At 44.1% G+C, this 25,763-nt stretch overlaps 1 protein-coding gene across 1 annotated transcript in view; it reads left to right on the forward strand.

The window, feature by feature from the left end:
- Window positions 1–1,100: 1,100 nt before the first annotated feature.
- LOC137425515 (cell adhesion molecule 3) overlaps window positions 1,101–25,763 on the forward strand; it is a 54,091-nt gene continuing 29,428 nt past the window's right edge. Inside the window, exons 1-7 of the mRNA XM_068114029.2 lie at window positions 1,101–1,445; window positions 12,271–12,420; window positions 14,274–14,429; window positions 14,668–14,805; window positions 15,197–15,343; window positions 16,229–16,319; window positions 16,618–16,772. Of these exons, the coding sequence (XP_067970130.1) occupies window positions 1,394–1,445; window positions 12,271–12,420; window positions 14,274–14,429; window positions 14,668–14,805; window positions 15,197–15,343; window positions 16,229–16,319; window positions 16,618–16,772 (889 nt within the window). The 5' untranslated portion in view covers window positions 1,101–1,393. The remainder of the gene's footprint in view (window positions 1,446–12,270; window positions 12,421–14,273; window positions 14,430–14,667; window positions 14,806–15,196; window positions 15,344–16,228; window positions 16,320–16,617; window positions 16,773–25,763) is intronic.

Genomic DNA, 25,763 nt, shown 5'->3' on the forward strand with positions numbered 1-25,763 from the left:
ACTCTCTCCCCTACACTCTCTCCCCTACACTCTCTCCCCCCCACTCTCTCTCCCCCCCACTCTCTCTCCCCTACTCTCTCTCCCCTACACTCTCTCCCCCCCACACTCTCTCCCCCCCACTCTCTCCCCCCCCCCGCACTCTCTCTCCCCTACTCTCTCTCTCCTACACTCTCTCCCCCCCCCACTCTCTCTCCCCCCCCACTCTCTCTCCCCTACTCTCCCCCCCCATTCTCTCCCCCCCCCACTCTCCCCCCCACTCTCCCCCCCCCCACTCACTCCCCCCCCACTCTCTCTCCCCTACTCTCTCTCCCCCCCACTCTCTCCCCCCCCCACTCTCTCCCCTACACTCTCTCTCCCCTACTCTCTCTCCCCTACACTCTCTCCCCCCCACTTTCTCCCCTCCACTCTCTCCCCTACACTCTCTCCCCTACACTCTCTCCCCCTCCACACTCTCTCCCCCCCACACTCTCTCCCCCCCACTCTCTCTCCCCTACACTCTCTCCCCCCCACTCTCTCCCCCCCCACTCTCTCTCCCCTACACTCTCTCCCCTACTCTCTCTCCCCTACTCTCTCTCCCCCCCCCACTCTCTCCCCCCCCCCCACTCTCTCTCCCCCCACTCTCTCTCCCCTACACTCTCTCCCCCCCACTCTCCCCCCCCACTCTCTCTCCCCTACACTCTCTCCCCTACACTCTCTCCCCTACACTCTCTCTCCCCTACACTCTCTCCCCTACACTCTCTCCCCCCCACTCTCTCCCCTCCACTCTCTCCCCACACACTCTCTCTCCCCTCCACTCCCTCCCTCTCTCCACTACCTTCCTCTCTCCACTACCTTCCTCCACTCCCTCCCTCCACTCCCTCCCTCCACTCCCTCCAATCTCTCTTTCCCGCACGACACCCGAAACCAAATGGCCACCCGTCCATGTAAGGTCTGCCTGGAATCGTCACCCCTGAAGAGTTCGAATCCCTGCTGGCACTGACTGTGGGAGGAGGAGGTGTGCGCCACACAAATGACACACACCGCGTACACGCTACCCCCCCCCCCCCCCACACAGACACACACCGTGGTTATGTCCCGGTCACTGAGGAGATGTTACACCAATAAGAACACGACCTTCCACAGCACGTGGTTCTTGTCCACCTTTAGTTTTGAGAAAACCAATACGGAACCACAAACAGTTCAGACACCCACAGGTGCCAAAGTGGTCGCGCCCACTTCCGGTCATTTACATACACTCGGTCACGCCCCTCGTACTGGGTTCGTGCTCGTTCTGTCGAGGTCGCTCTTCGCGTGGTGCCTCCGCTCCGTCCCCGAACCCAAACGGGAGAGAACTGGTGGTTGGTTCCAATCCGCGAGAGGTTGTGGCTTCGGACTGTGCGATCCGGTCGCGGTGATGTGGAAGGTCTTGCTCATCGCTTTGTATATCTCTCTCTGTTCTCTTGGAGGTGAGACCATGGGGTGCCGGGGAGGGTGAGAATTCTGAGTGCGCTGGATGCGATCGGGGGCCTCGGCGATCGGTGCAGTACCGGTAATTGAGGATGTGCGATTAGAATTGTATGTCTGGTGTGGGGCGAGGGCACGCGCGGCGAACAGATGAGGCGGTGTATTGGTAATAACCGCTGGTGGTGTAAAACCTTTGTCCTCACTCTTTTGTGACATACCGGTATTCGTCGTTAATCGATCCAGGTGCGCGTACCCAGGAAGACTGACAATGGCATTTAATTTAGTTATATTGTACCTTATGTTTGAGAGTTCACACCTCTACCTGCCGACAAACCTGTCTTTATTTTCAAAAGGTGTCAATTAAATATAAAATCGGTAAAACTGAAGTCCAACGCCGGGGTTTTGATTCCTTTTAGCTGGGTTGTTTCATATATTACGGTATTGTTTTTTTATTGTTCTTTTTATTTATTTATTTATTTATTGAATGGTCTGTAAAACCCTTTTGTGATGCCATTTACCAAACAGAAGGGAGTTATATTGTAAAAATAAAAAAATAAAAAAATTGCTTATTATTTTTTATTCTAATTTGGCAGTCATATATTAAACCCGAGTCTATAAAAAATTTATGTAAATTTTGAAAACATTTGTTTATATTTAATGAACAGAACTAAATAATTGTGATTGTATATGGTGCTTGTTATTCAAGAGTCCACAAGTCACCCTGGACTTGGAGTATATCCTGGCTACGGGTATGCACACACGTCTCTAAGCCGTCTAGCCTAGGTTCAAACCCCGACCCAGCTCTAAACTGTCATCCTGGTGTTTCACAGGTGGGGTGAATCATCAATGTGTGTGCCATCCCACGGATGGATGTTAAACTCGTGTCCAATCTGCTGTTGGCATTAGTTGGTTGACGTTAGAGATCCCATGGTGGCATTTCGAAGAGTAGGCGAGCTATCTCTGTCACCCTGAACAAACTGTATATCCCTGCACTCACCTATAGGCGGTACTGCATTTGTGGCACAGCTGCAGCCACAGCAAATGAAGCCACCCGCAGCCATGTGCAAAATCGAGAGAATAGGTTACCCTGTTTGGTTTTCCCATATGAGCGCAGAGCTTTTTATGCCGGGATCACTCCAGGCCCAAGGAACGAGCCGAGGGGCTCACGCGGGATCCACACTGGATCTCTGATTGAGATCGAGCAGCAATTGCCACACCCACTTCGGCCATGCACTCTGCACTGTCCTCCATGCACGCCTGGCAATCAGCCATCCAACCACCACGGGGTCCCCATGGAGCTCTTCCTTGCATGCCATGGTTCCCCTCCAATATTCATGGGGGCACCGTGCAAATTAACCTCACACCTGCCCCCCTTCCATTCTGCCGGGCTCGTGTGGTAACCATTTTACTCCCCAATTTACCTTGTGGCTCCATCCTTTTCTATAAGGCTTTCTGGGGCGATGAAACTCACCCAAACGGCGTCGTTTACTTTTAGTACTCCAGGCTTTCCACAATGCCCCAAGGAAGCATGTCAACCCAATCCTAACTAGAATGGTTCTCAGTAGAGAGCATACCTCCGCCTGGTGAACAGTTTAAGTTTTGTATCCCACGGATAGGCCGGATCTGGATTCGGACCTGAACCAAAATCTAATCAGCTTGTTCCTGTCACCTAACCAACTCATCCACCAAGTTTATTCATAAATCGTCCATAACTTTTTTAAATATCATGTTATGTATCGCTTTCACCCGATCTCTCCATGGTGAAGAATCACTTAAAAATTAAATAATTATTGTAGCCAAATCCATATTCAGATCTTTACCAACATCGAAACGATTATTCCTTTTCACACACACAACCTGTCCACCAAGTTTCGGCCAAATCCGTCCACAACTTTTTGAGATATCCTGCTATATATCATTTTTGGCCATATCACTCAATATTGAAGAATCATTAAAAAAGAATTATACTAGCCGGATGCAGATCTTCACCAAATTTGAATCGACTATTCCTTGTCACACACACAACGTGTCCAACAAGTTTCGTCCAAATCCATCCATAACTTTTTGAGATATCCTGCTATATGTTGGATTTAGCCCGATCTCCCAATGGTGAAGAATCACTGAAAAAATTAAATAATTATATCTGAATCCATAATCAGATATTCAGCAAAATCGAATCTATTTTTGTTCTTGTCAGACACCCAACGGGTCTACCAAGTTTCGTCCAATTCCGTCCGCAACTTTTTGAGATATCCTGCTATGTATCGTTTTTGGCCCTATCTCCCAATGGTGAAGAATCACTTAAAAATTCTACTAGCCGGATCTGAATCCGGATCTTCACCAAAATCTTCACCAAAATTTCATCCTTGTCACACACGCTACATCTCTGCCAAATTTCGTCTGAATCTGTCCACAACTTTTTGATATATCTTGTTCACAAAAGGACAAACGGACAGACAGGCAGACAAACGGGGGTGAAAACATAACCTCCATCCACCTTTGTTGACGGAGGCAACTTAGCTTCAGGAGCTTGCACACATGCATGAAACACCTTGTGGCACCGCTAATTGGTACCACACGCCTCATCTCTAATTAACGGCCGAGCGAGTCGAGAGACGAGCGGCATAGTCTGGGTGCACGGTGTTAATTACTGTTACCAATCCACTTCTCCCCCCACCCCCCTCACTCCCTCTCAATGAAGGAGAAGCAACAGGTCCTCAATGGACTTTCCCAAATTGCGAAGAATGATCACAACAGTTCAAATTCACCCAAAAACCAGGTATGTTTCATTACAGTGATGGCACATTGGGGAGGAAATACAAAGAAGTAATATCAATAATAAAAACCCCTTAGCCCATTACCAATCATATGTGTCCATGAACCAACGAACAAACTGGATTAATTATCCTTAATTATCCAAGTCCTTATCTGGCCAAATCATTTCACAGTAGAAAGACAGAGAGAATCACATGACAGACATACCGTGCGGTGTCTGGCGGGACACCGCAGGATGGTCAAGGTCTGTCCAGGCCGCTTTGGCAGGGAACATGCTTCTGGGCTTGTTACGAGAGGAGGCTTGGTAGCTTCCGCATGCGTGGTGGGTGGCTCTGGAATAGGTGAGACATGGCTCTGGGTTGTGGCATGAACAAAGGTGACACCAGCTCTCGCCAAGCCGATTCTAACTTAACCATGCTTCCGCTCGGCAAACCTGCCTTTATTGCCTCCGCCCAGTACATCACCCACGATGTGCCGCAACCTTCCCTATCACTCACCAATGGACATATGATGGCCGCAGGACTGCTCATCTATACTCTAATATCGGTTTATCTGTTTGAAGTAAACTTGGAAACCAATTGATGTAGAGACACCTGCAATATCTCTACAGAAACGTCTCTAACCTGAGAATGTCTTGACTTCTATTTTTTACAAAGGTTGAATCCATTTTTTGGGTTTATCAAACACTAGACGTGCCTACCTGTTGCTTCGCTGATGGGTTTAATCAAAAGACAGCATGTTGTACTTCACAAACATCGCATGTCTATCTTTGAGTGTCGGTGATAATGTATAATGAAACAACACTTGCAAAAAATGAACTTTTACATGTAATTGTTTTATACGTAATGTGTAATTGTTGTTGTCGTGGATGTTGTTGTTGCTTGTGTGCTCCTTCCGTGTACTTTTATATATTTTTCTATTGCTTCGACAAAGATTACTATGTATAGTTTTTTTGTGTGCTCCTCATATCCTTATAAAGGGTTACTGCTGTCGTAGAATAATAAACGATACTGTTAGCACCACCTCATTAAGCTCATGTTCCCGCTTCTTCTTCTTCAATCCCGGAATAAGGAGCGTAAAAATATAAAAAAGCAGGCACCATTATGCTTAAATGGACACAAATTTTTGTTCCAATTAAATCGATTATCGGCTTTCCAAGTAAATAAAACAATTATCAGCTTTCAAATGATACCATTTTTATTCTTATAAGACGGCAGGGACCCTTTGGAATAAAGCGTGACGAACATACATACATGCATACATGCATACATACATACATGGATGGACGGATGCTTTTCCTTTTACGTAGTAATATATTTGCTTGCGAATAATGATCGGTTTATATTTGATCAACTTCACGATGACATATATACAAAAGAGCTAGAATTAAAAAATGAAAACTAGACTCACACTTCAGGCTCATTGTTACCCTGCGCTCGCGAAGTGAAAACAGGGTTAGGCATTCGGGTGTGTACTGTGTATGTACGTATGTATGTGTGGCGTGTCTCTGCATTTTCAAAAATTCACAATATCGGCAACCATTGGTCTGATTGACACAACATTTTACCATGGGAGCGCCTCTGCTTGTAGAAAAATTTTTATTCATAATTATGATGTCATAGGTCACGTGCTATGGACGCCAACTTGGAAAAACGTTACACCTCTATTTCTCCGACACCGCTCAATGACAAAAATTGAAACAAAGCTCATTGTCAAGTACTCCCCATGGGGAATAAGATATGTTAATGATTATGTCATCGGTACCTTAATTATGACGTCATAATTCGACAAGTACAACGCTTGATCCGATCAGTATGAATTTTTGTTTTCTCTGCAATTGTTGGTCAAATTTACCCAAAGTTTTCACCATGGGAGCATCTCCGCCTGCATAATTTTTAATAATTATGATGTCATAGGTCATGTGGTACAGGCGCCATCTTGGAAAAACCGAAAAACATTGCACCTCTATATCTCCAAAACCGCTCCATGAAAATAATTGAAACATGTCTCATTGCAAAGAACTCCGCATGGAAAATAAGTGTTGTTAACAATGACGTCATAATTCGACAGGGACAACGCTTAGTCTGATTGGTCTGAAGTTTCGTGAGCATGATCTACACAACAATTACATTGGAGAATATAAATTTATGATGTCATTGCTCACGTGGTCTGGCAGCCATATTGGATCAAAGAAAAATACCCTTCAAAAACAGAAGAGTTGGCTCGCACCAAGTTGACTGTGCAGGGTAAGTATTTGATGAATACCATCTATTTTTTTTCATTTATTAGAATTACAAATGTATATCAATAATAATAAATTTCACACCAATTTGATAACCGAGAGGCTTTACCACTCAATATTGTATGAAAGCCTTTCTTTGATGGAAACAGTCCTGCATAATAGTGCAGGTGAAATAATCGGAACAGTGAGACCAACTACCCACAGCACAGACCTTATAAATAGATGAAAACAGCTGGTCAGATGTATGATAACACAAGGAGCTGAAGTGAGCAGATGAAAACAACTCTTCTTTAAGGTCATGAAACGACACCAAACGGAACTTATTTCATACAAGAAAAACGGTAAAAAAAAAACTATTAATGAAACATTCAAATAAATACATTTAAAAATGCTTTTGACAGTTTCTGTAATTGAATAACAGCTTTAAGGAAAATGCTCATAAAGGTGTGCATTATTTAATGTATTGTTTTAAAATATAATGTTTTTTTTTAAATCCCTTTTTAAGGCCATTTTCCCTGATAGAGCAGGGGTTAGCCTTGCGGGCCCCATGACAATCATCATGGTTCCCTTTTAAGGCAATGTTTTTATGGCTGGATGCCATTCCTGACGCCAACCCTTTAGTCGCCTCTTACGACATGCAGGGATACGGTGTACCTATTCTAAGCTGGGACACACACTGGCACATTCATCCCAGCAAGCTGGTACTCAATTTGCCGACCTCGGAAGGATGAACAGACAGGCTGAGTCAACCCCCCTGGCGAATGAATAGGTAATTCAACGATCGACCGGGATTTGAACCCAGGATCCTAGGATCCCAAGCCGGCACCCTATCCGCTAAGCCAACTCCGGGCTCTTAAAAATATAATGTTTGAGCACTATAAATATATGATAATATATATGATAAACCCTCCAGCAAGGAAGGTAGAAGGTTTGAGTAGTGAGGTTGCATTGTTGGGTTGAGTGACTGACTGTCTGGACATAGGTGAGATTGTGGATCTGCTGATGTAGATCCGCAGCCGTGGTTGTGGGCCCACTGCTCGGAGAGGTTCTGTGCTGAAAGGGTCTAATTAACGGGACCCAGGCTGAAGATCCAGGCAGCCGGAAAATCTATCACTGGCTTACAGGTTAATGAAGTTCTTGCATTAGGTAAACAAGGTGGGAGCTTTAACGTCCATCACATACCAGCCCTCTGGTTTACTGTCATTCCGATGGATGGAGCACGCATTGATTCCTTGCCTCGCATGTGAAATGAACAAGGATGAACGTTTGTAGCTGGGGCAAGATTCAAACTCAGGCTGGACAGCTTAGAGGTGAGAGTGCATACTTCACGTGTGTGTGTGTGTGTGTGTGTGTGTGTGTGTGTGTGTGTGTGTGTGTGTGTGTGTGTGTGTGTGTGTGTGTGTGTGTGTGTGTGTGTGTGTGTGTGTGTGCGCGTGCACACATTTTAACAACTGGCAAGCTCTGCCTCAGTTTTGTACTGATCAGTTTGTATTTGTGTTACATTCATGATGCGTCCAAGTCTGCGGTTGGTGTTAGGTATTTTGCAAGTTCTGTACACATGTACCATCGCATTCCATTTGGGCGGAGACGGTTTAGGATATCAAAGGACAGTAAGCATATCCCAACCAGGCTTAACGTGAAATTGATAACTGTGCCTCACCATCTAGAACTGAAGTTTAGTAAACTGATTTTCTTCCAGCAAGATCGTTTTCATGTTTGAGGCATGCTGCATTAGTCTTCTGGTTTTGTCAACACAAACAGAAAAGGTCTTGCTGAGTCAGTGGTTGATCCCACACATGAACCAAATATAGGCTTGAAATTTGACCATGGATCTCAACCCATCTGGCCTGTTCAAAAGGACGCTTTGAATTATTTGTTTAAGTGGATGCAAAAAGCAAATGAGACAGCTGGTGCTTTGCCCCCAGGGTACGTATCTATATATTAGGTATGCAAAATTGTTGGGAGGCGTAGAGCGTAAAGATTGAGAAATAAGTTGGGAATACGAGAAGGGCATTACTTAGAGGAAAACTAAAATGAGGTGGTGGAGCTTGGGAGATGGAAGGAGAAAATAGAAAGGAGGAGTTGGGAGGGATTTGAAGAAAGTGGAAGATGAGGTGACCAAAACTGTACACAATATTCCAGATGAGGCCGCACTAAATTCCTATACAGTTTTAATACTACCTGTTTTGATTTGTAATTTATCCCTCTATGAATACAACCTAAAACCTGTTTGCTTTACCTGCATCTACCTGGCACTGTGCTATCTGCTTACCTCCATATCTATTACCACCCACAGAATATTCTCCTGAGTCACATTCTTCTTCTTGTTTTGTTTCTTCTTTTTATTTTTACGTACAGATTGCCCCCAGGGCAAGCCCTAGCCGCTAGCCCAACCCAGGTGTTGGGCTAGCGGCTAGGGTGCCGGCTTAGGATCCAATGGATCCTGGGTTCGAATCCCGGTCGATCGCTGAATTAACGCCAGGGGGGTTGACTCAGCCTGTCATCCTTCCGAGGTCGGCTAATTGAGTACCAGTTCACTGGTAATTCCCTGTTTGTCGTTAAAGGCGGCAAAAAGGGTTGGCGTCAGGAAGGGCATCCGGCCGTAAAACATTGCTTCAAAAAGGGGACCGAAAAACAACAACAACCACGGTTCCCGAAAAAGGCCAACCCCCGCTTTGCGGGGAAAAATGGCCTCTAAAGGTGGTACAGATTCGATGCTCATGGAGGACCTCGAACACGGAATGGACTAGGACCATTCAATTAAATAATGAAAAGAAAAGGGAGAGGGGGGGTAAATTGACACACCATCAGCAGGGTAAATTGACAAAATGGAGGTAACCTTGGACGAAAACGAACATGAGGGAGAATGATCAATGGAACGCGGACGCGGGTTGAACAAGATGAATACAGGCCCAAACTTTAAAGTTATAAAAAATTAGAAAAATGTATATGTAAACTTGGAAAGAGGTATGCTTGGGTAGGGTTAATGAGGGTCCAAAAGATTGTGGGTAGGGATGGTGGATTGTGCTCAACAGTTATCTTGAAGCCTTGGAGGGAAAAATGAGATTGAACAGACTGAGGAAGTTCGTTCCACAGGTGGGGGAAAAACAGGAATGAATGAGGTGGAGGTGAGCAGTGAGTCAGCCTAAATTTTGGAAGTTTATCCAGGAGGGGCTTACTGGAAGAACACATGCATCCTGGAGTTGTTGTGGTGGTTCGGAGGGCTGAGAGCAGAGGGAGCTAGACCGGGAGAGAAGTGGTTAACAAAAAGTAAAAGAGGCCATCGACCCGCCTGCAATGTGAGAGCAACAGGCCTTGAGCTTTGGCTTCATCGCCAGAGATGCAAATACTTTTGAGGGCTTTAGATTCCACAGAATCCATGAGACAGAGGTGTCAGACAAAGGTCTTGTAGGCTTTGAATATTTCTGATTTTCAAGGAATGACTTTGATCATTGGAGAATGCCCAGTCTGCAGCTGACTTTGGAAATCCAGCTTTGCTATGTCGTCGGCCCTGGAGAGGTCATGCCTAATGGCGAGACAAAGAAATTCGAGACAATGAGCCCCTTCCAGTGGCTTATCATGGAAATAGGTAGAATGTTTTTTTCTCGTTGGATGAGATACCATGATTTGCGGTGCCTCAGGTGCATGTTGTAATATTTTCCATATACGTAATATTTATGTAATATTTTCCATAAATGAGTAAAAAACAAAATTTATTACAAGAATTTTATTTCCTTTAAATTTTCCTTCCATACTCGAACTAGAACGGGCACTCGGTAGAGCGCATACCTTCGCCGCAGCTACTGTTCTGTACTTGGCATGGGAGTGTAGGGAACAGAACAGTGAACAGTTTGGTGCTGATTTCATGCAAATCGGATAAGAATTGACCGAGTTATGACAAAAAACGCACATTTTGCAAGGTCGTGACCCCCCTGACCTTTGACCCCCAACCGCTAACAAGGGTAATGTCTTCACTGGGTCATGTCGTATATCACAAGATCGGGCATTGAATTCTGAACATTTTGGCATTAGTTGCATGCCAATTGGATAAAAATTGACCGCGCTATGGTAAAAATACGATTTTGACCTTTTCGTGACCTTGACCTTGACCTTTGACCCGATTGCTCCCAAAATCTAATCAAATGTGTCCCGTATAATAACCAATCATCCCACCAAATTTCATGCAATTCGGTTGAATACTTTTTGAGTTATGCGAATAACATACACACACACACACACACACAGACATACAAATAAATACACAGCGATCAAAACATAACCTTCCGCTTTTGCGAAGGTAATTATATGATTTTGGGGGAAATGACACATTGTTCTTCAACATGGTATTCATGGTTAAATTTCCTGGCATTCATTTTTCTGATATTCCATGAAAATACGCTGCATTACCAACGGTGCTGGGACTGTAAGGAAATATACAGGCTCATTAATTTGTAAGTGCGAGTTTGATTTCGAATTGAGCGTCACTGTCACCGACACTTTGCTCCAAATGTCGGTGGATATCGGGTGTGATATCACGGCATTTCTCATTCGGAGCAAGTGCGAGTACAGTGTTAGTACAGTGTGCGGTTGATTCCGGCCTATTAGGATGGCCGCTGTTGATTTTGAAAGTTTATTTATTTATTTATTTTACTCGAGCCACTTACTAATAGATGCATGTTGCTTGAAATGTCATCGATTGTCTATTTTCCACATGTGAACGGGAAAAATGATTACTGTACCACATTGAGATTATATATAAAAAAGTAACTTTTCCATTCACTGTATTGTCAACATTTGGGAATGATATTGACGGCAAGGAAAGGTGCATTTGTGAATGGTTGCTGTTTTAAAACGATCTGCGGGATAGAGAGGCCTACCTTACTGTGTATGTATACAATTGAGTTCCCTTACTAGGATCTTCGACGCAGATGGAGGCCTCGTTGCCAATTTGTGGGTTTTTGTCCGTGCTCTTATCCTTTTAAATGCTGAGCGTCGAGCATGGAAGCAGCACGTACCATTTTTCAAGTCTCTGGTATGACTTGGCCGGGGTTGGATTCAAACTACCGACGTCCCAGAGTAAGGAGGGATGCTCTAACCATTACACCACCGAGTCTGGTTAAACATGTGACACATCTCTGGAATGTTTGCTGCAAGGCCTAAAAATAGCAGTGCGACTAAACCTGGATATATTACAATTACAGAGACACTCAGTTGTGGATGTTTAAAAGCTTCAGGTTTTTTTGTAAACGAGTCGGCCAATGTGTGCCGGTGACTTGGCCAAATACCTGTCCTTTCTGAGGGATGCTTCGGGAGCTCCCTTAACAAAATTGTAAACCTGTCCGGGGTCAACTCTCATCCTCGGGTCCTCAACGCTCATCCTTGTGTGTGGGTGACACCATGCTTCTGGGCTGTGCAGTAATGGTATCGGGTTACAGGGTAGTTGTGTTTGGCTTGTAATGAGTTCAACACGTAAATATCTTGCTCGCCCAGACATGCTACATTTTTGCTCATTTTTTATTATTTTTTGAACCGCGTCAATCGGTCTATCAGAGTGAAATATCCGAGGCCATTTTATTCTCACCAACCACCTTCACTGACATGCCATGACAATAGCAACTTGCAATGGTTTCATTTTTATTTGATTGTTTAAGAACAAAAAAATCCCTTCATTCTCTTCTGGCATGTCTGCAGCCATATGTTGTGTTAAGCTGCATTGTGCGTTTGATCGACCATGTTTTTATGATCAATAGCACATTGTAAAACAAATCCTCAAACCATGTGTGCGTACGTGCTTGCGCGCATTTCCTTAGGGGTCAGTACGTTGCACGTGAAAGGAGCTGGTGCCGTGCTTGGGGGAGAAGGAAGGTTGGAGTGTTGGAAGGATGGAGCTGATGCACAAGTTGGTTCTTTGGAATGGCGTGATCCAAAAGGCAACATGCTCTTCTTTGGCAAGGATAAAGGTGAGGGAGAGAATATATGGCCTATAAAACCAAAACATTCCCTGTCTTTTCCAAAAAAAAACTCAGGGGGAAATGTCAAACCATTGAGTTTCTATATATATATATTTTAATACAAAGTCAAGGCTCGTGGAAGAGCTGGGACAGAAAACGGATCAGGACACAAAATAGCAACGGGAACAGCAGGAGAAAGGGGAAATGCCAACAGCAGCACAGAGGGAGAAAGTCAAAGAAGATGGACAACCAGGGGATGCAGGTAACGATGAGTGGTAGGGGAGAAAGCATGGATGAACAAAATGGATACGTAAGCATAGTTTTTGGAGGGAAGGACGTTGTTTAACGGGTGGAGAAAGGATCATGGTTTTGGATGGGGGATGACTTGAGATGGTAATAACAGCTGTCTTGAAGACCTGGAGGGAAGAATAAGATTGAAGAGTGTGTGGAAGGTGGTTCCAAATCAGCAGGAAAAAAGAGGAATAAATGAATGGAGTTGAGCAGTGGTTCTAGTCAGGGCCCTGAGGGATATTTTGGTTCAAATTCTTCCAAAAGCATCAAATTTGGCGCAGATGTTGCCCATGCCATACTCTTTCGATTTTTGACGGGCGCCAAGGGCGGTATGATCCGGGGACCATACCGGTCCATCCCGCCATGTCACCTGACCTATGACGTCGTAATTAGGATATGCATCCAATCACATGGCGTACTATAAGTGGTCAAAGTTCAAAATGAATCGATCGAAAAATGAAGGCAGGGATCCATTTTTAAGGTTTTCATAAAATCCAATGTGGCCGCCAGGTCACATGACCTATGACGTCATATTTATGACATGTATACAATCATGTATACATGAACCCAGATCATGATCACACAAAAATTAAACACAAGGATATGGCATACAGTTCATAAAACATGAAAATCCGTACCTTTGTAATTAGACTGATGAACTGCATATGCCTGAAAATTAGGAAATAGACATGTAAATATTTCCTCTAATTGTCAAAAATAAGGTCAGAGTTGGATTACCCAACCCAGAAACATAAAATGGTGAACCTCATGTAAATCTTGACAAACAACTCAAAAACCGACATGTTTGACTCAAAAATGACCTTTAAGATGACCTGAGGGTTGACCTTGACCTCAAATCATCAAAATAACATCATAATTGGATTCCTCGACCTCGAAAACCCCTGAAAAGTGGTATCACACATGATTCCGACCCTTTTGGTTATTTAACTGATTTTCCTCTAATCCGGGTGGCGGCCATTTAGTGTTTCGCCAATATGGCGCCCCCGGGGGGGGGGGGGGCGCCCGTCTTGGCGCCCGTCAAAAATCGAAAGAGTATGGCATGGGCAACATCTGGGTCAAATTTGGTGCTTTTGGAAGAATTTGAACCAAACGGCCCCAAAATATCCCTAAGGGCCCTGACTATTCTGGGTTTAGGCAGGGTCACTAGGAAGGAGCTGCTGGTGGACTGTGTGCATCCTGTAGATGCATTTGCAGGAGGGGGACAAAGCACGGATGTGGCAGAAGGTGCAACACTAGAAATGAGGCTGAAGGAGACAGAGACCAGAAGTGTGATAAGAAGACCACAAGTGAGAAGAAGAAGAAGTGATAGGCCCATAGACTCAGCTTCATCGTGAGAGATTCCAATGATTTTTAAAATACTTTTCAACAATGCTGTTATCGCAGACGAGCTACAGCTACCTCAACTTCGACTGTGAAACACAGACAGGACAATCGAGTGCAAAGGAGAAACTGGTGCATTTTGGTGAAAGCTAAACTTTGTTGATGGTCAACCTATCGCCCAACACCAAAATATAACCCTGTTAATCCCTTCCCACTCTCACCCATCCCAGCCTTGCAGGATCCACGTTTCCAGATGGAATTATGGGAATTGAATGTATCCATCATTCTGCTTAAAGACCTGCAATACAAGGATTATGGGAACTACACCTGTACTGACTATGGACAATCTCCTCCACTCAATCGCTCCGTGCCACTTGTTCTTTGGAGTAAGACGTGTCTTTGGTTGCATGAGCTGCTGGAATAGGGATATGTCGATTATGGAAAGATCCAATAAGGACGAAAAGCTCTCCTTTTAAATTTTTATATCTGGTATCTTCCTTTCTCCCCATTCTCTCTACTTCTCCAACTTTTTGTTTTTATCTTCCTCCATCTTGCTACTGTGTCTTACTTTTCCACTCCACCACAACCCTACTCACCTTCTTCCTATTTCTGCCTTTCAAATAGTATTGCCAAAGCCGATTGGGATTTCCGGACCAGAGCATGAAGTCATGGAGAACATTTGGTTTAACCTGTCATGCACCACCTCCATTGGGAGCCCACCCGCAGACGTCTTTTGGCATAAAGAAGGTCGGCGCCTTCCTAGTAAGTGATCTTGCTTCTCACTGTATTTTATCGCTTTGTTTATGTATAAAATTGGTAGAATCCTCGGGTATAATGAGAAATTGGCAAAATGTGAGGTAGTGTTATTGTAAACTTTGGTTTTACATTGGTGCTGCGTGACAGGTGTGATGCACGTGATCCCAGGTTGCCATTTGATTCTAATCTCACTTTTGGCCACCAATGATGTCATCACCTGCAAATGTGATTTTAAAAGGGGGGCTTCTCATTGGCAGGGGATTTGTTGTATTGTGCAAGTATAAAGGAAGTATATATGAATGTATATCGCCCCGCTCCTGCCCCCTCGCCATTTGAGTATTTTGACTGTAATATCTGACTGTATTGTCTTGTTTTCCATTCCCTGCAATGCTCCAAGATCAGACCATCAGTGTCGATGAGCACGGCAATGTCACCTGCAATGTCAGCATCCTCGCTCAACTTCCTGACGACGGAACTCCCTTGCATTGCGTTGTGAATCACCTTTCTGGCAGTTCATCGCTTTCCTGGCTTCTATCTATCGGGTGTAAGTGTGGGATTAGGTGGACCACCCTCAGAAGATCATCATTTTATCTTTACCCATCACCAGAAGTGCATCTACATATTACTTTGTATGCATTTGGGGTAGGGGGATCTGGGTAGTTGCATGTGTGTAATGGGGCATTTGGTAATTTGCATACGTATAAATTTTCTTTGAAATGTTCACATTTTGTTCTATCTCCTGATTTTTGTTTTCCTATCATTTTTACCTCCGCTACCAAAAGTGGATGGAGGTTATGTTTTCACACCTGTCTGTTTGTCTGTGAACAAAATATCTCAAAAAGTTGTGGACGGATTCAGACGAAATTTGGCAGAGAGGTGTTTACCGGTACTAGGTAAACATGTGACAAGGACGAAATGATTAGATTTTTGGTGAAGATCTGGATCCGGCTAATATAATTTTTAAGTGATTCTTCACCATTGAGATATACAAGGCCAAAAACGATACATAGCAGGATATCTCAAAAAGTTGTGGACGGATTCGGACGAAACTTGGTGGAGAGGTTGGGTGTGTGACAAGGATTCGATTCTGGTGAAGATCTGAATATGGATTCGGACACGAGAATTATTTAATTTCTAAATGATTCTTCACCATTGAGAGGTTGGGCGAAAAGCGATATATAACATGATATTTATAAAAGTTATGGACGAGTTATGACTAAACTTGGGCAATGAGTTGATCAGTTGACGAGAACAAGCCGGTTAGATTCTGGTTCAGGTCTGAATCCAGATCCGGCCTATCAGTGGGATACAAAACATAAACTGGTGAACCTGGTGGGGGTATGTGAGTGTATATATATACATGTTAATGGTGGGGGTATATATACATGTTAATATATTTCATCGAGTCTCTTTTTATTCCTATCCCCAGACCGTCCAAAGCTGCAGATTTCAAAGGCAAATGGGAGCTGGATGGAAGGACAGGAATTGAAGGTGGAATGCAGAGCAAATGGGAGGCCAAGGTTAGAGCGTGGGGTTGGGGAGGGCAGTGATTGATGTGAAGGGTTTAGGGAAGTACTTTGAACATTATTCATTGGAGTGACATCTAAACAAACTAAAAAAAAAAAAATAGTCATTTAATTCAACCATAGATACTTCAACAAAGCAAGATTATCCCCAATCCTTCTCCCACCGCCCCCATTCCCCTTCATTCTTTGATCGTGAGAGGAGGCAGGGGTTAGGGGGATTGTAATGTCCCCTGTTCATGGCAATGTCCTGTGGAGTTCTCTCATCTTATTTTACATCATCTTTACCTTGCAGTCCGTACAAGACGGAATGGTTTCGTGGAGAAACTCCTTTTTCGTCCTCTCCACTGTTACACTTCTCCAGTTTGTCCATGTCCGACGCAGGCCTTTATGAATGCCTCTCTGTGAACACTTTAGGACAGGCAAGAGATGTGTTCAAACTTTCCATTGGTGAGTAGTACTTGAGGATGGTCTAGAAACGATCACCTTCATTTAAATGCCTCACATATGTCTCAAGCCAGTTCAGCATGGCGGTATCGTTTCTGGTTATTAACATACGTCCTCGTTGGTCATATATGAAAGTAAATGCTCGTTAATTATTACTTGTATTTTCTGATTGAAAATAAGTTATATATTTCAGGACAGTATCAAGCAACTTAAAAATTATTATTATTTTAATTATTATTTTTACAAAATACAATCTGTTATTGATTATTTTATATAGTATGTTTGATATTGTTACATTTGTAGGGGAGGGGTAGGTACCACTTTAGAACAGTTAGAAATGTATAGGATAGTATGCTCTGTGTTTTGGGAAGTTTAGCCATTTTGATGTATTAAGTAGGGAAATGTGGGCTTAATAGTTGTCCTGTTTAAATGTGCATCGTATGAAGGGTGATGCGTCGTTTAATAAATAGCCAGGGTTTAACGTGACGTGAAGGACCTGTATGTAAAACCTTCTGTACACTCAGTGGGGCCTTAGGAAAGAGAGGCGAGGGGAGGAGTTTTGTCACCTCCCAAGGGGAGGAGTTTGGCTCTTATCACGCGAGATATGAGAGGGTGCCGGAGAGAGTTGGTATGGCCTCGGAGCGAGTGGAAGGGTTTGCGTTCGGCGCTTGAGAAAAACGGTTGGTGCTCGCCGTCCGTGTGGTTCGTCTCCCTGGTTCGTCGTTCTGCTCGTGGTCCTGCTCATGTTCCTGCTTTGTGTGCCTGCTTTGCCGTCCTGCTCGTCTCCTTGGTTCATTGTCCTGGCCGTGACTGCTTGACCGCTTTGTTGTGAGTTCGTGGCTGCTTCGTCACCTGACAAGAGCCAAGGCCTCACTCAGTTCTCCTTTCCCTTCCCCATCCGTGCTTGAGTCTGGTGTGTGGTGCTTTAGATTTTCTTTATTCCTCTTATAAATAATTGTTTATTGAGATTCCGTATTCTCCCACCTTCCCCCCTCCCCCCCACATCCTTTATCCCTCCATCATTCCTCACCATCACGTTCTATTTTTCTTGTTATTTGTGGTGGGGAATAGACCCCGTTAAAATCAGAACCAAGGATTTTGTGTGCTTCTTCCGATTCCCGTACGCACGAAGCTGCCACTAATTGATGCAGTCCAAGGGAGTAAAAGCCAGTTCCGTCCATTCATCCAATGTCAGTACGAGTCAAGCGCTCAACACGACATTTGTTGATCAGGAGTCGGATATTGAAACCAAAGAACTTATAAATTAAAGTTAATTGGTGTTGGGAGAGCCCAGTAGAGCATGCTTCAAGTTTACAAGATTTTTTTTGTTTTATTTTGCATTTATTTAGCACGCACAGGGAAAAGATCACACTCAAATTAGCAGCTGTGCACAGAATGGCTGTGCGCGGGAGCGACAAGGATGTAGGAAGTGAGTTGAGGGTGGGGCTAGTGAGGAGCCTAGGGTAGGAACCTTCCCTACTCCTGAGCGGCCTAGCAGGCCATCTTCCAATCATTAATGGGAAAAATGAGAGAACAAGGAGCATGAATGGAGGGGGAAATGAATAAAATTGGAGAGCAGCTGAGAGAAATGCATGGTAAAATGGATGAAAATAAAACGGAAAGGAGAAACAAATTTTTTTTCTTTCTAACAAGATCGAAAGGTCAATGCACTTTTGACTGGCGGTCAAATTCACCAACACAGTTAACATTGTCCGATTCTAATGATTTTAGTGTCTAATAATATGTTTTCTGACATGGCAAATTCAAATAAGCAACTTTTAAAAGTAAAGGTGGTTGCCATAACCTTGAAATTTCAAAATGGCTGCTAAAAGGTTAACATAAATTAGCCAAAAACAACAATTTTTTTCCCAAACCCATGGATAAGAAATTATTAAATGTTTGTCACCGAAACGTCACGAACAATTGAAACACTCCATTTTTAAAACAAAATAATGATTTTTAATTATGTGTATCATTTTTCTTTAGAGCACATGTTCGATATAATATTGTGTACCATATAAAGTGTATAGGTAAATTATGATGATGGGCTGTGAATATCTGGTAGTCATCTGTTCTGTTTCATGACGTCCACATACTAGTAATTTTTACAAACATTTCTTCTGTGTATTGATGTAAAGTAAATATGATTAGGATCCCCATAGGATCAAGACTAACATCTGCTCTGTATTTTTATATTTTAGATCTTCTGGGAACAATGTCAGCACCAAAGTCAACACCAGTACTGAAGCCTCAACCAAACAGAAAAAGAAAACGAGAGGAAATATCTGGACTATGTATTTTGTGTAATGAACAATGCGATGAAGATAAAAGCAACATTTCTCCTGAAGCATGGGAACGCATGAAGGGCAAAGCACAAGATTGGAAAGGGTTGCATAAATTTGGAACTGTTTATGATTCAGTCAATTGGGATGCAGGACCGAATGGTGTCTATTTTCATAAGGCATGCAGGACTGCATTGGCAGCTCAACGTGGACTTCAACAAGCATTAAGAAAAAGAGATCAAGAACAGAAACAACAAACAGTGGACACACAAGAAACGCATGCAAAAGACCAGCAGCAAGCTGGACGATCTTCACGTAGCACAGGTCTCCTTCATGAAAAGAATCTGTGCATTTAGTGTATGAAACCAGAAGACTTGAAAAATTCCAAAACATTATGTATTATCCAACAGTTGAATGCGTGGAACACCTTAAAGTCACATACAATACACTTGGAAGATGACCAGATGAGAGAAAGAATTTTAACTGTCATAGATTCTACCCCTGATCCCTTTGCATCAGAAATACGCTATCATCGTTCCTGCTGGATGAAGTATGTGAAGCCTCACTACAAACATTCTGATTCATCTGGTGACCGAATGCACTTACAGAACGTGCGACTTACAGAGGTTAGACAGATGTTTTTTAGGCATGTCCGTACAGTTGTGCTGGAGATGAATGAGCCAAGAACATTACAGGGTCTTCTGGTTGATTATAACCAAATGAGTGCAAACTTTGGTTTTGTAACTGTGATGAAAACCAGCACTATAAAACAAATGCTTCAAAATGAATTCAAAGACAACATTGGATTCCATGATCGTTTCCACAAGAACCAGAGCACAATTGTCTATGATGCATCTGCTGGTGGAAGTTACATTGAAGCAGCCATTTTTCTTGGGGAATAAGTGATGAACAGTTACTAAACAATGTTGCAAGGCGTCTGAGAAAGAAGTTTACAGAAGAAGTGGGTTTATCTTGGCCTCTCCGTGTTGATGAGCTTGAAAATATTGAAGAACCCCATGAACTTTTGTGCCAACTTTTGACATGGCTCAAGGATCCTGATTCCAATGACTTTACTGAAGCATGTCATGATCCACAAATTGCTGCTTTGGCATCCCTCTTGTTTTCGTTCATCACCGGCAAACGCACATCCTTCCAAACAAAGTTATCAGTGACTCTTCATGGATTAACTTGGAGTCGTGAAATCATTGACATCTTGAAAAAATTTGCTCTTGGAATAAGTTACAAAGATGTTCTTGCTCTGTATGAAGCTTGGGCCATGGATGATATCAAAGCAAATGTTGCTTGTCCTGACGAGTTAGCAGATGGTTTTCCAGGAACAGGTATCCTAGATAACGATGACTTCAAAGATGATACATTGACAGGGGCCGATACATCTCACCGGACCAATGTTATGTTTGTACAACCTGATGATGTTACATCAATGGACTCAGAGGAGGGTCGTCCTATACTTCAATTGACCAAGTCTGAAGATTTGAAAGATTTAAGTACTTTACAACACAAGATTCATCTATCTATAATTCCAGCAATCTCTGTGTGTATGTCTGTGTGTCTGTGTGTCTGTGTGTCTGTGTGTCTGTGTGTTTGTCTGTGACCGCTGTTTCTCGACAACCACGGGTCCGATATACTTGAAACTTGCCAGGTATATTGCTGGGGACCCGAGGATGTGCCTTTTCAAGGTTTGTAATTAATCGGACAAGTACCTACCGAGCTATGTCCAAAAAACGCTTCAACCAATCAGAGAGCAGCGAGCTATCACGTGTGCCGAACCGTTAATGCAATGCAAGCGTTAATGCGTTAATGCAAGGCTTTTCTTTTTTCCCCTCTTCTCTTTCTACTTTTCCTTGCGATTAAATTGCAAACAGCCAAAATACGTTGGCGCTAATTGAATAATTGGCCATTAACACTAAAATAATCGTAACTGCGATATGCCAACTTCCGGACAGTGCAGCCTTCCATGTTGTTGTTGTTTGCAGCAGCTGTTTGCAGCAAGGCAAGGCTTTTCTTTTTTTCCCTCTTCTCTTTCTACTTTGCCTTGCGATTAAATTGCAAACAGCCAAAATACGTTGGCGCTAATTGAATAATTGGGCATTATGTTTTACAACTAATAAAAACGAATTTGCGATTCATTCGCTTTCCTGCGCGTTTGTGTACGCGATGGCGATTTCTTTACCAAACTCCGGAAGCCGTTCGCTTTGGACCGAACCATTGCATGTAAATAGAGGGGGGGGATTGTCACCACTCGCAAGCCGTTCGCTTTGGACCAAACCATTTCATGTAAATAGGGGGGGGGATATAATTTTAGATATATATATAGTACGGGCATGCCCTAGTCCTTACAAAACAGTCAAACGTGGCCAGCCAGCAGTTCGTCAGGAAATTGATATCTCACTTCAAACAAGTGATGAGCAAAGAAAGCGAGGTGTTATGCACGTGTTGGCCCATCTGGATATTGCAGGGAAGAACATACCAGCTGATGAACAGAAAGTTGGAAGTTTCACTGGGTTCCAGGCTAATATCCATGAGTATGTGGTGAAAAGTACAGCATACTATTTTCTGACATTTCCAAAGCCACCTCAGAAGTCAGTGGTTCACGAGGTTATGTGTCGCATGGTCACCGCAGCCGAGTGCAAGTCAATGCCATTTATTCAGCTGGTAGGCGACCAACCAGTCTATGCCCTTATTGTCCAGCTGAAAAATGAGAATCCTGAGAAATTTCAACTTATCCTTCCATTCTTGGGTCCATTCCACGCTCACATTTCCTTCATATCGGCGATAAACAAGCGGTTCCATGGCTCAGGTTTATCTGAAATTCTTGTGGCAGCCGATATAATTTCAGAAGGATCAGTTGACCAAGCACTTCGTGGTAAACACTACAACAGAGGCATAAGGTGCCTTTCACTTATGTATGAGGTGCTCATTCGCAGGATTATTTTTTGCGGGGTCAGCGAGGGACTGAAGCTATCATCGGAGCTCAAATCAAAGTTGGAAGTTCTTAGAAGTCCACCCAATAGCTCAAAAGAACAATTACAGGCCATCGCAGATGATTTCCTGATGGATGCAGAGTTCAAGTCCTTTGTAGAAAGAGCATTTGAGAGTGTTGGGAAATCAGACAGCCCTATGGCAAGGTTCTGGTTGAGCTTTATGGAAATGGTTGAAATACTGATCATGAACATATACGCCCTGAGGACACAGGATTGGGATTCATTCAAAGCATCCCTCCGAATGATGATGCCATGGCTGCGGATATACGACAATGATAAATACAGCAGATGGCTTGTAGAATTCTGGCTTGAGATTAGCAGTCTCCCCAAAGAAAAAGAGAGGTACATGCGAGATGGCCTATTCGCGCAATCAATGACCGGGAAACCGTACTCGTGCTTACCCCTGGATCTCTGGATAGAAATGACCATGAATAAAGGGTCGAAGATGAAAGCAGGTTGGAAGCGCATCTTAAAAAATGAAAAGATGTTGTTGACTCACACAAGAACCGTCAACTCTGTGAATAGAGTTAGAAGTTCACTACATGCATTGGCAAACCTCACCAAATCATCTGAAGGTCACAGAGAGAACTCCACAACGAGGTTGTTGCTGGATGAGCACGGTGTACAAGATCTAGACAATTGCATCACGGAATTTGATTGTGACCCATTCGACCTTACACAGCCTATCTTGAGGTTGCTCCAGTCAGGAATGGTCGCATCAGATGCACTTGTCAAAGACTTTGACTCAGCACATGAGGATGGGGAGACTCTAGTGCAATCATTCTTCAAAGAGCGCAAGTTCTCTGGTGATAAACAGTTTGATGCAACCATACACAGAAACAGCAGACACAGCTTCAGCAAACCACCAGTTATCAAAGACGCATCAAAACAGAAGGTCACAAAAACAGATGCTATGGAAAACAAAGCCATGGCCGAGATCATCACTTTGGCACAAGAGTTAGATGATGGTCTAGTGCTATCTGAAGTCATGGAATACCGCGTGACAGAAGAGTGTCTCCCCATCTTCAATGTAAATGGAACAATGCGCAAAGGGCAAAAATGTAAACTGGCACAAAAGTTCAACTTTATTGAACTGGAGTTCCGGGATAGATACATTGCACTAGTAGATATGGGGTTCATTTGGAGGCTATCAACCCCGTCTGCTGAGGATAGAGAGAAGCAAGACGAAAGTGCTTATAAATGGGGCGATTATGCTGCTAAAATGTTTAACCTTGTTGTCCAACGCCATCCTACGGCTTCCCAGATAATATTTGTAAATGACCCATATGATCTACAACACAGCATCAAAGATAGTGAACATGAAAGGCGAACAGGTGAAATTTTTTTTTTTTTTTTTTTGTATACAAGATCGAGGCTCGTGAAAGAGCGAAAATTAATCACACAGAAAGACAAACAGACACATAAAACAAATAACATCGGGAGCGGTAGACAAGATGGGGAGAGAGGGGGAAGGACACAAACACAACATTTGAGAGCAGGGACTGAGAGACATGGAGACATCGAGAGATCTGTGGGAGGGAGAGGGCTTTGGGGGGGAGGCATGTGAAGGGGGGAGGCATGTGAAGGGGGGGAGGCATGTGAAGGGGGGGGGGTGGGAGAGGTATAAACATATGGACACTGCCAGGATTTCCAGGAAATAAGTTGGAATTTCAAACAAGGTGGATCTGGGGTGAATTAGTGGGGGTAGAAAAGATCAAGGTTATGGATGGGGGAAGATAAGAGATGGTGGTGAACAGCTGTTTTAAAGACCTGGAGGGAGGAGAGGGATTGAAGGGAGTGTGGGAGTTTGTTCCACAGGCGGGAGAAAAGAGGAATGAAAGAGTGAAGGTGAGCAGAGAGCCGAGATTTCGGCAGTTTAACCATCAGAGGGTTGCTGGCAGATCTTGTGCGACCTGTAGGAATATTTGGGGGACAGAGCACGGAGAGAGCTGGGGGAGCAAGGCCGGAGAGGAGTCGGTAGAAGACAGAAAGACCACCTACCTGCCTGCGGTGAGTGAGTGAAAGGCCCTCAGAGATAGCTTCATCGCGGGAGATTCCAATGATTTTGAAAGCTTTGGATTCAACAGCGTGAAGCCGAGCCAGGTGTGAGGCAGGAGCACCAGCCCATAGGGGAGAACAGTATTCCATTGAGCTGCGGATGAAAGCCTTGTATGTGGTGAGGAGCTCAGGTGTGCCGAGGAAGGACTTCGCACGACGGAGGATGCCCAGTCGGCGACTGGCTTTGGAGGCCAGCTTGGAAATGTGGTTTTCCCAAGAAAGATCATGGCAGATAGTGAGACCCAAAAGCTTGAGTGACAGAACTTCTTGGAGAGGATTGTTGAGAAAGTAGATGGGAGGGTTGGCCAGTCGATCTTTCCGGAGAGACATAGTAAGAGAGTGAGATTTGGCAGGATTGAAAGACATGTTCCACTTGTTTGACCAGTCTGTGATTTTGTCCAGGTCTTCAGAGAGTGAGGAGGCTGCAGACTGCCTATCTGAGGGAAGAGGAATGGAGCGGCAGAGAGTGGAGTCATCAGCAAAGAGATAGAGAGGATTTTCCAGAGAGTCAGAGAGATCATTGATAAAGACCAGAAAAAGCACAGGGCCCAGCACACTTCCTTGGGGAACTCCAGCCTGAACAGGAAGGGGAGATGAGAGAAATCCATTCAGGGCCACACGTTGACTACGACCAGAGAGGAAGTCCGCAAGCCATGCATGGAGATTTCCATGGATACCATAGGAGGAGAGTTTGGTGAGCAGAGCTGGGTGCCAGACCGTATCAAAGGCCCTTGATATGTCAAGGGAGACAGCTCTGATTTCCTGTTTGGCATTCAGGACCTCCATCCATTGTTGAGACAGCAGAAGCAGCATGTCCAGAGTAGAGTGACCTGGTCTGAAACCAAATTGATGATCAGAGATCAAGCCATTGGAGAAGAGGAAAGATTTCATATCCGAAGCAATGATGGATTCCATGACTTTGCTGATAATTGGGAGCAGGCTGATTGGTCTGTAGTTGCAAGGATCTGTTTTTGCACCTTTTTTGTGTAAAGCGGTAATGTTAGCTGATTTCCAGGATGCTGGCAGATGACCTTGAGCAAAAGATAGGGTGAAAAGAACAGAGAGAGGGTGAGATAGAGCGGCAGAGCAGGATTTTAGGACCCGTGGGCTGATGCCGTCTGGTCCAGTTGCAGAATCAGAGTCGAGGTTTGACAAAAACTCCTCCACCTTGTCAGGAGAGAAGGACACAGAGTCCAGGAGCATTTGGGTTCGACTGGGAAAGGTGGGAACAGAGAGAGATGGGTTTGGGACTAAGGATTTCGAGGCGAACACAGAGTTGAGGCATTCGGCTTTGTCACGTGCGATGTCAACTGTGTGGCCATTTGAGGTAAGGGAGGGGATGGAGGGGGAACAAACACCAGAAACGGATTTGACCAGACGCCACCAGGATTTGGAGGAAGGAGACAGGTTTGAGAGTTCATTCTTGAGTGAGGAGAGATAGTGCTTCCTGGCACTCCTGAGGGTAGACACACACTTGTTCCGAGCTTGGTGGAAGGAACTGAGATTTCCTTCACTTGGATTAGCCTTCCAAGAGGCAAAGGCAAGTTGTTTCAGGGCAACAGCCTCACCACAAGATTCAGTGTACCATGGACGGGAGGAAGGGTAAGACAATTGAAGGCGAGATGGGATAAATCTGTGCATGAGAGAGATCA

Source organism: Myxine glutinosa, chromosome 4 (genome assembly GCF_964187855.1).
Source record: "Myxine glutinosa chromosome 4, kmMyxGlut1.1, whole genome shotgun sequence".
NCBI lineage: Eukaryota > Metazoa > Chordata > Myxini > Myxiniformes > Myxinidae > Myxine > Myxine glutinosa.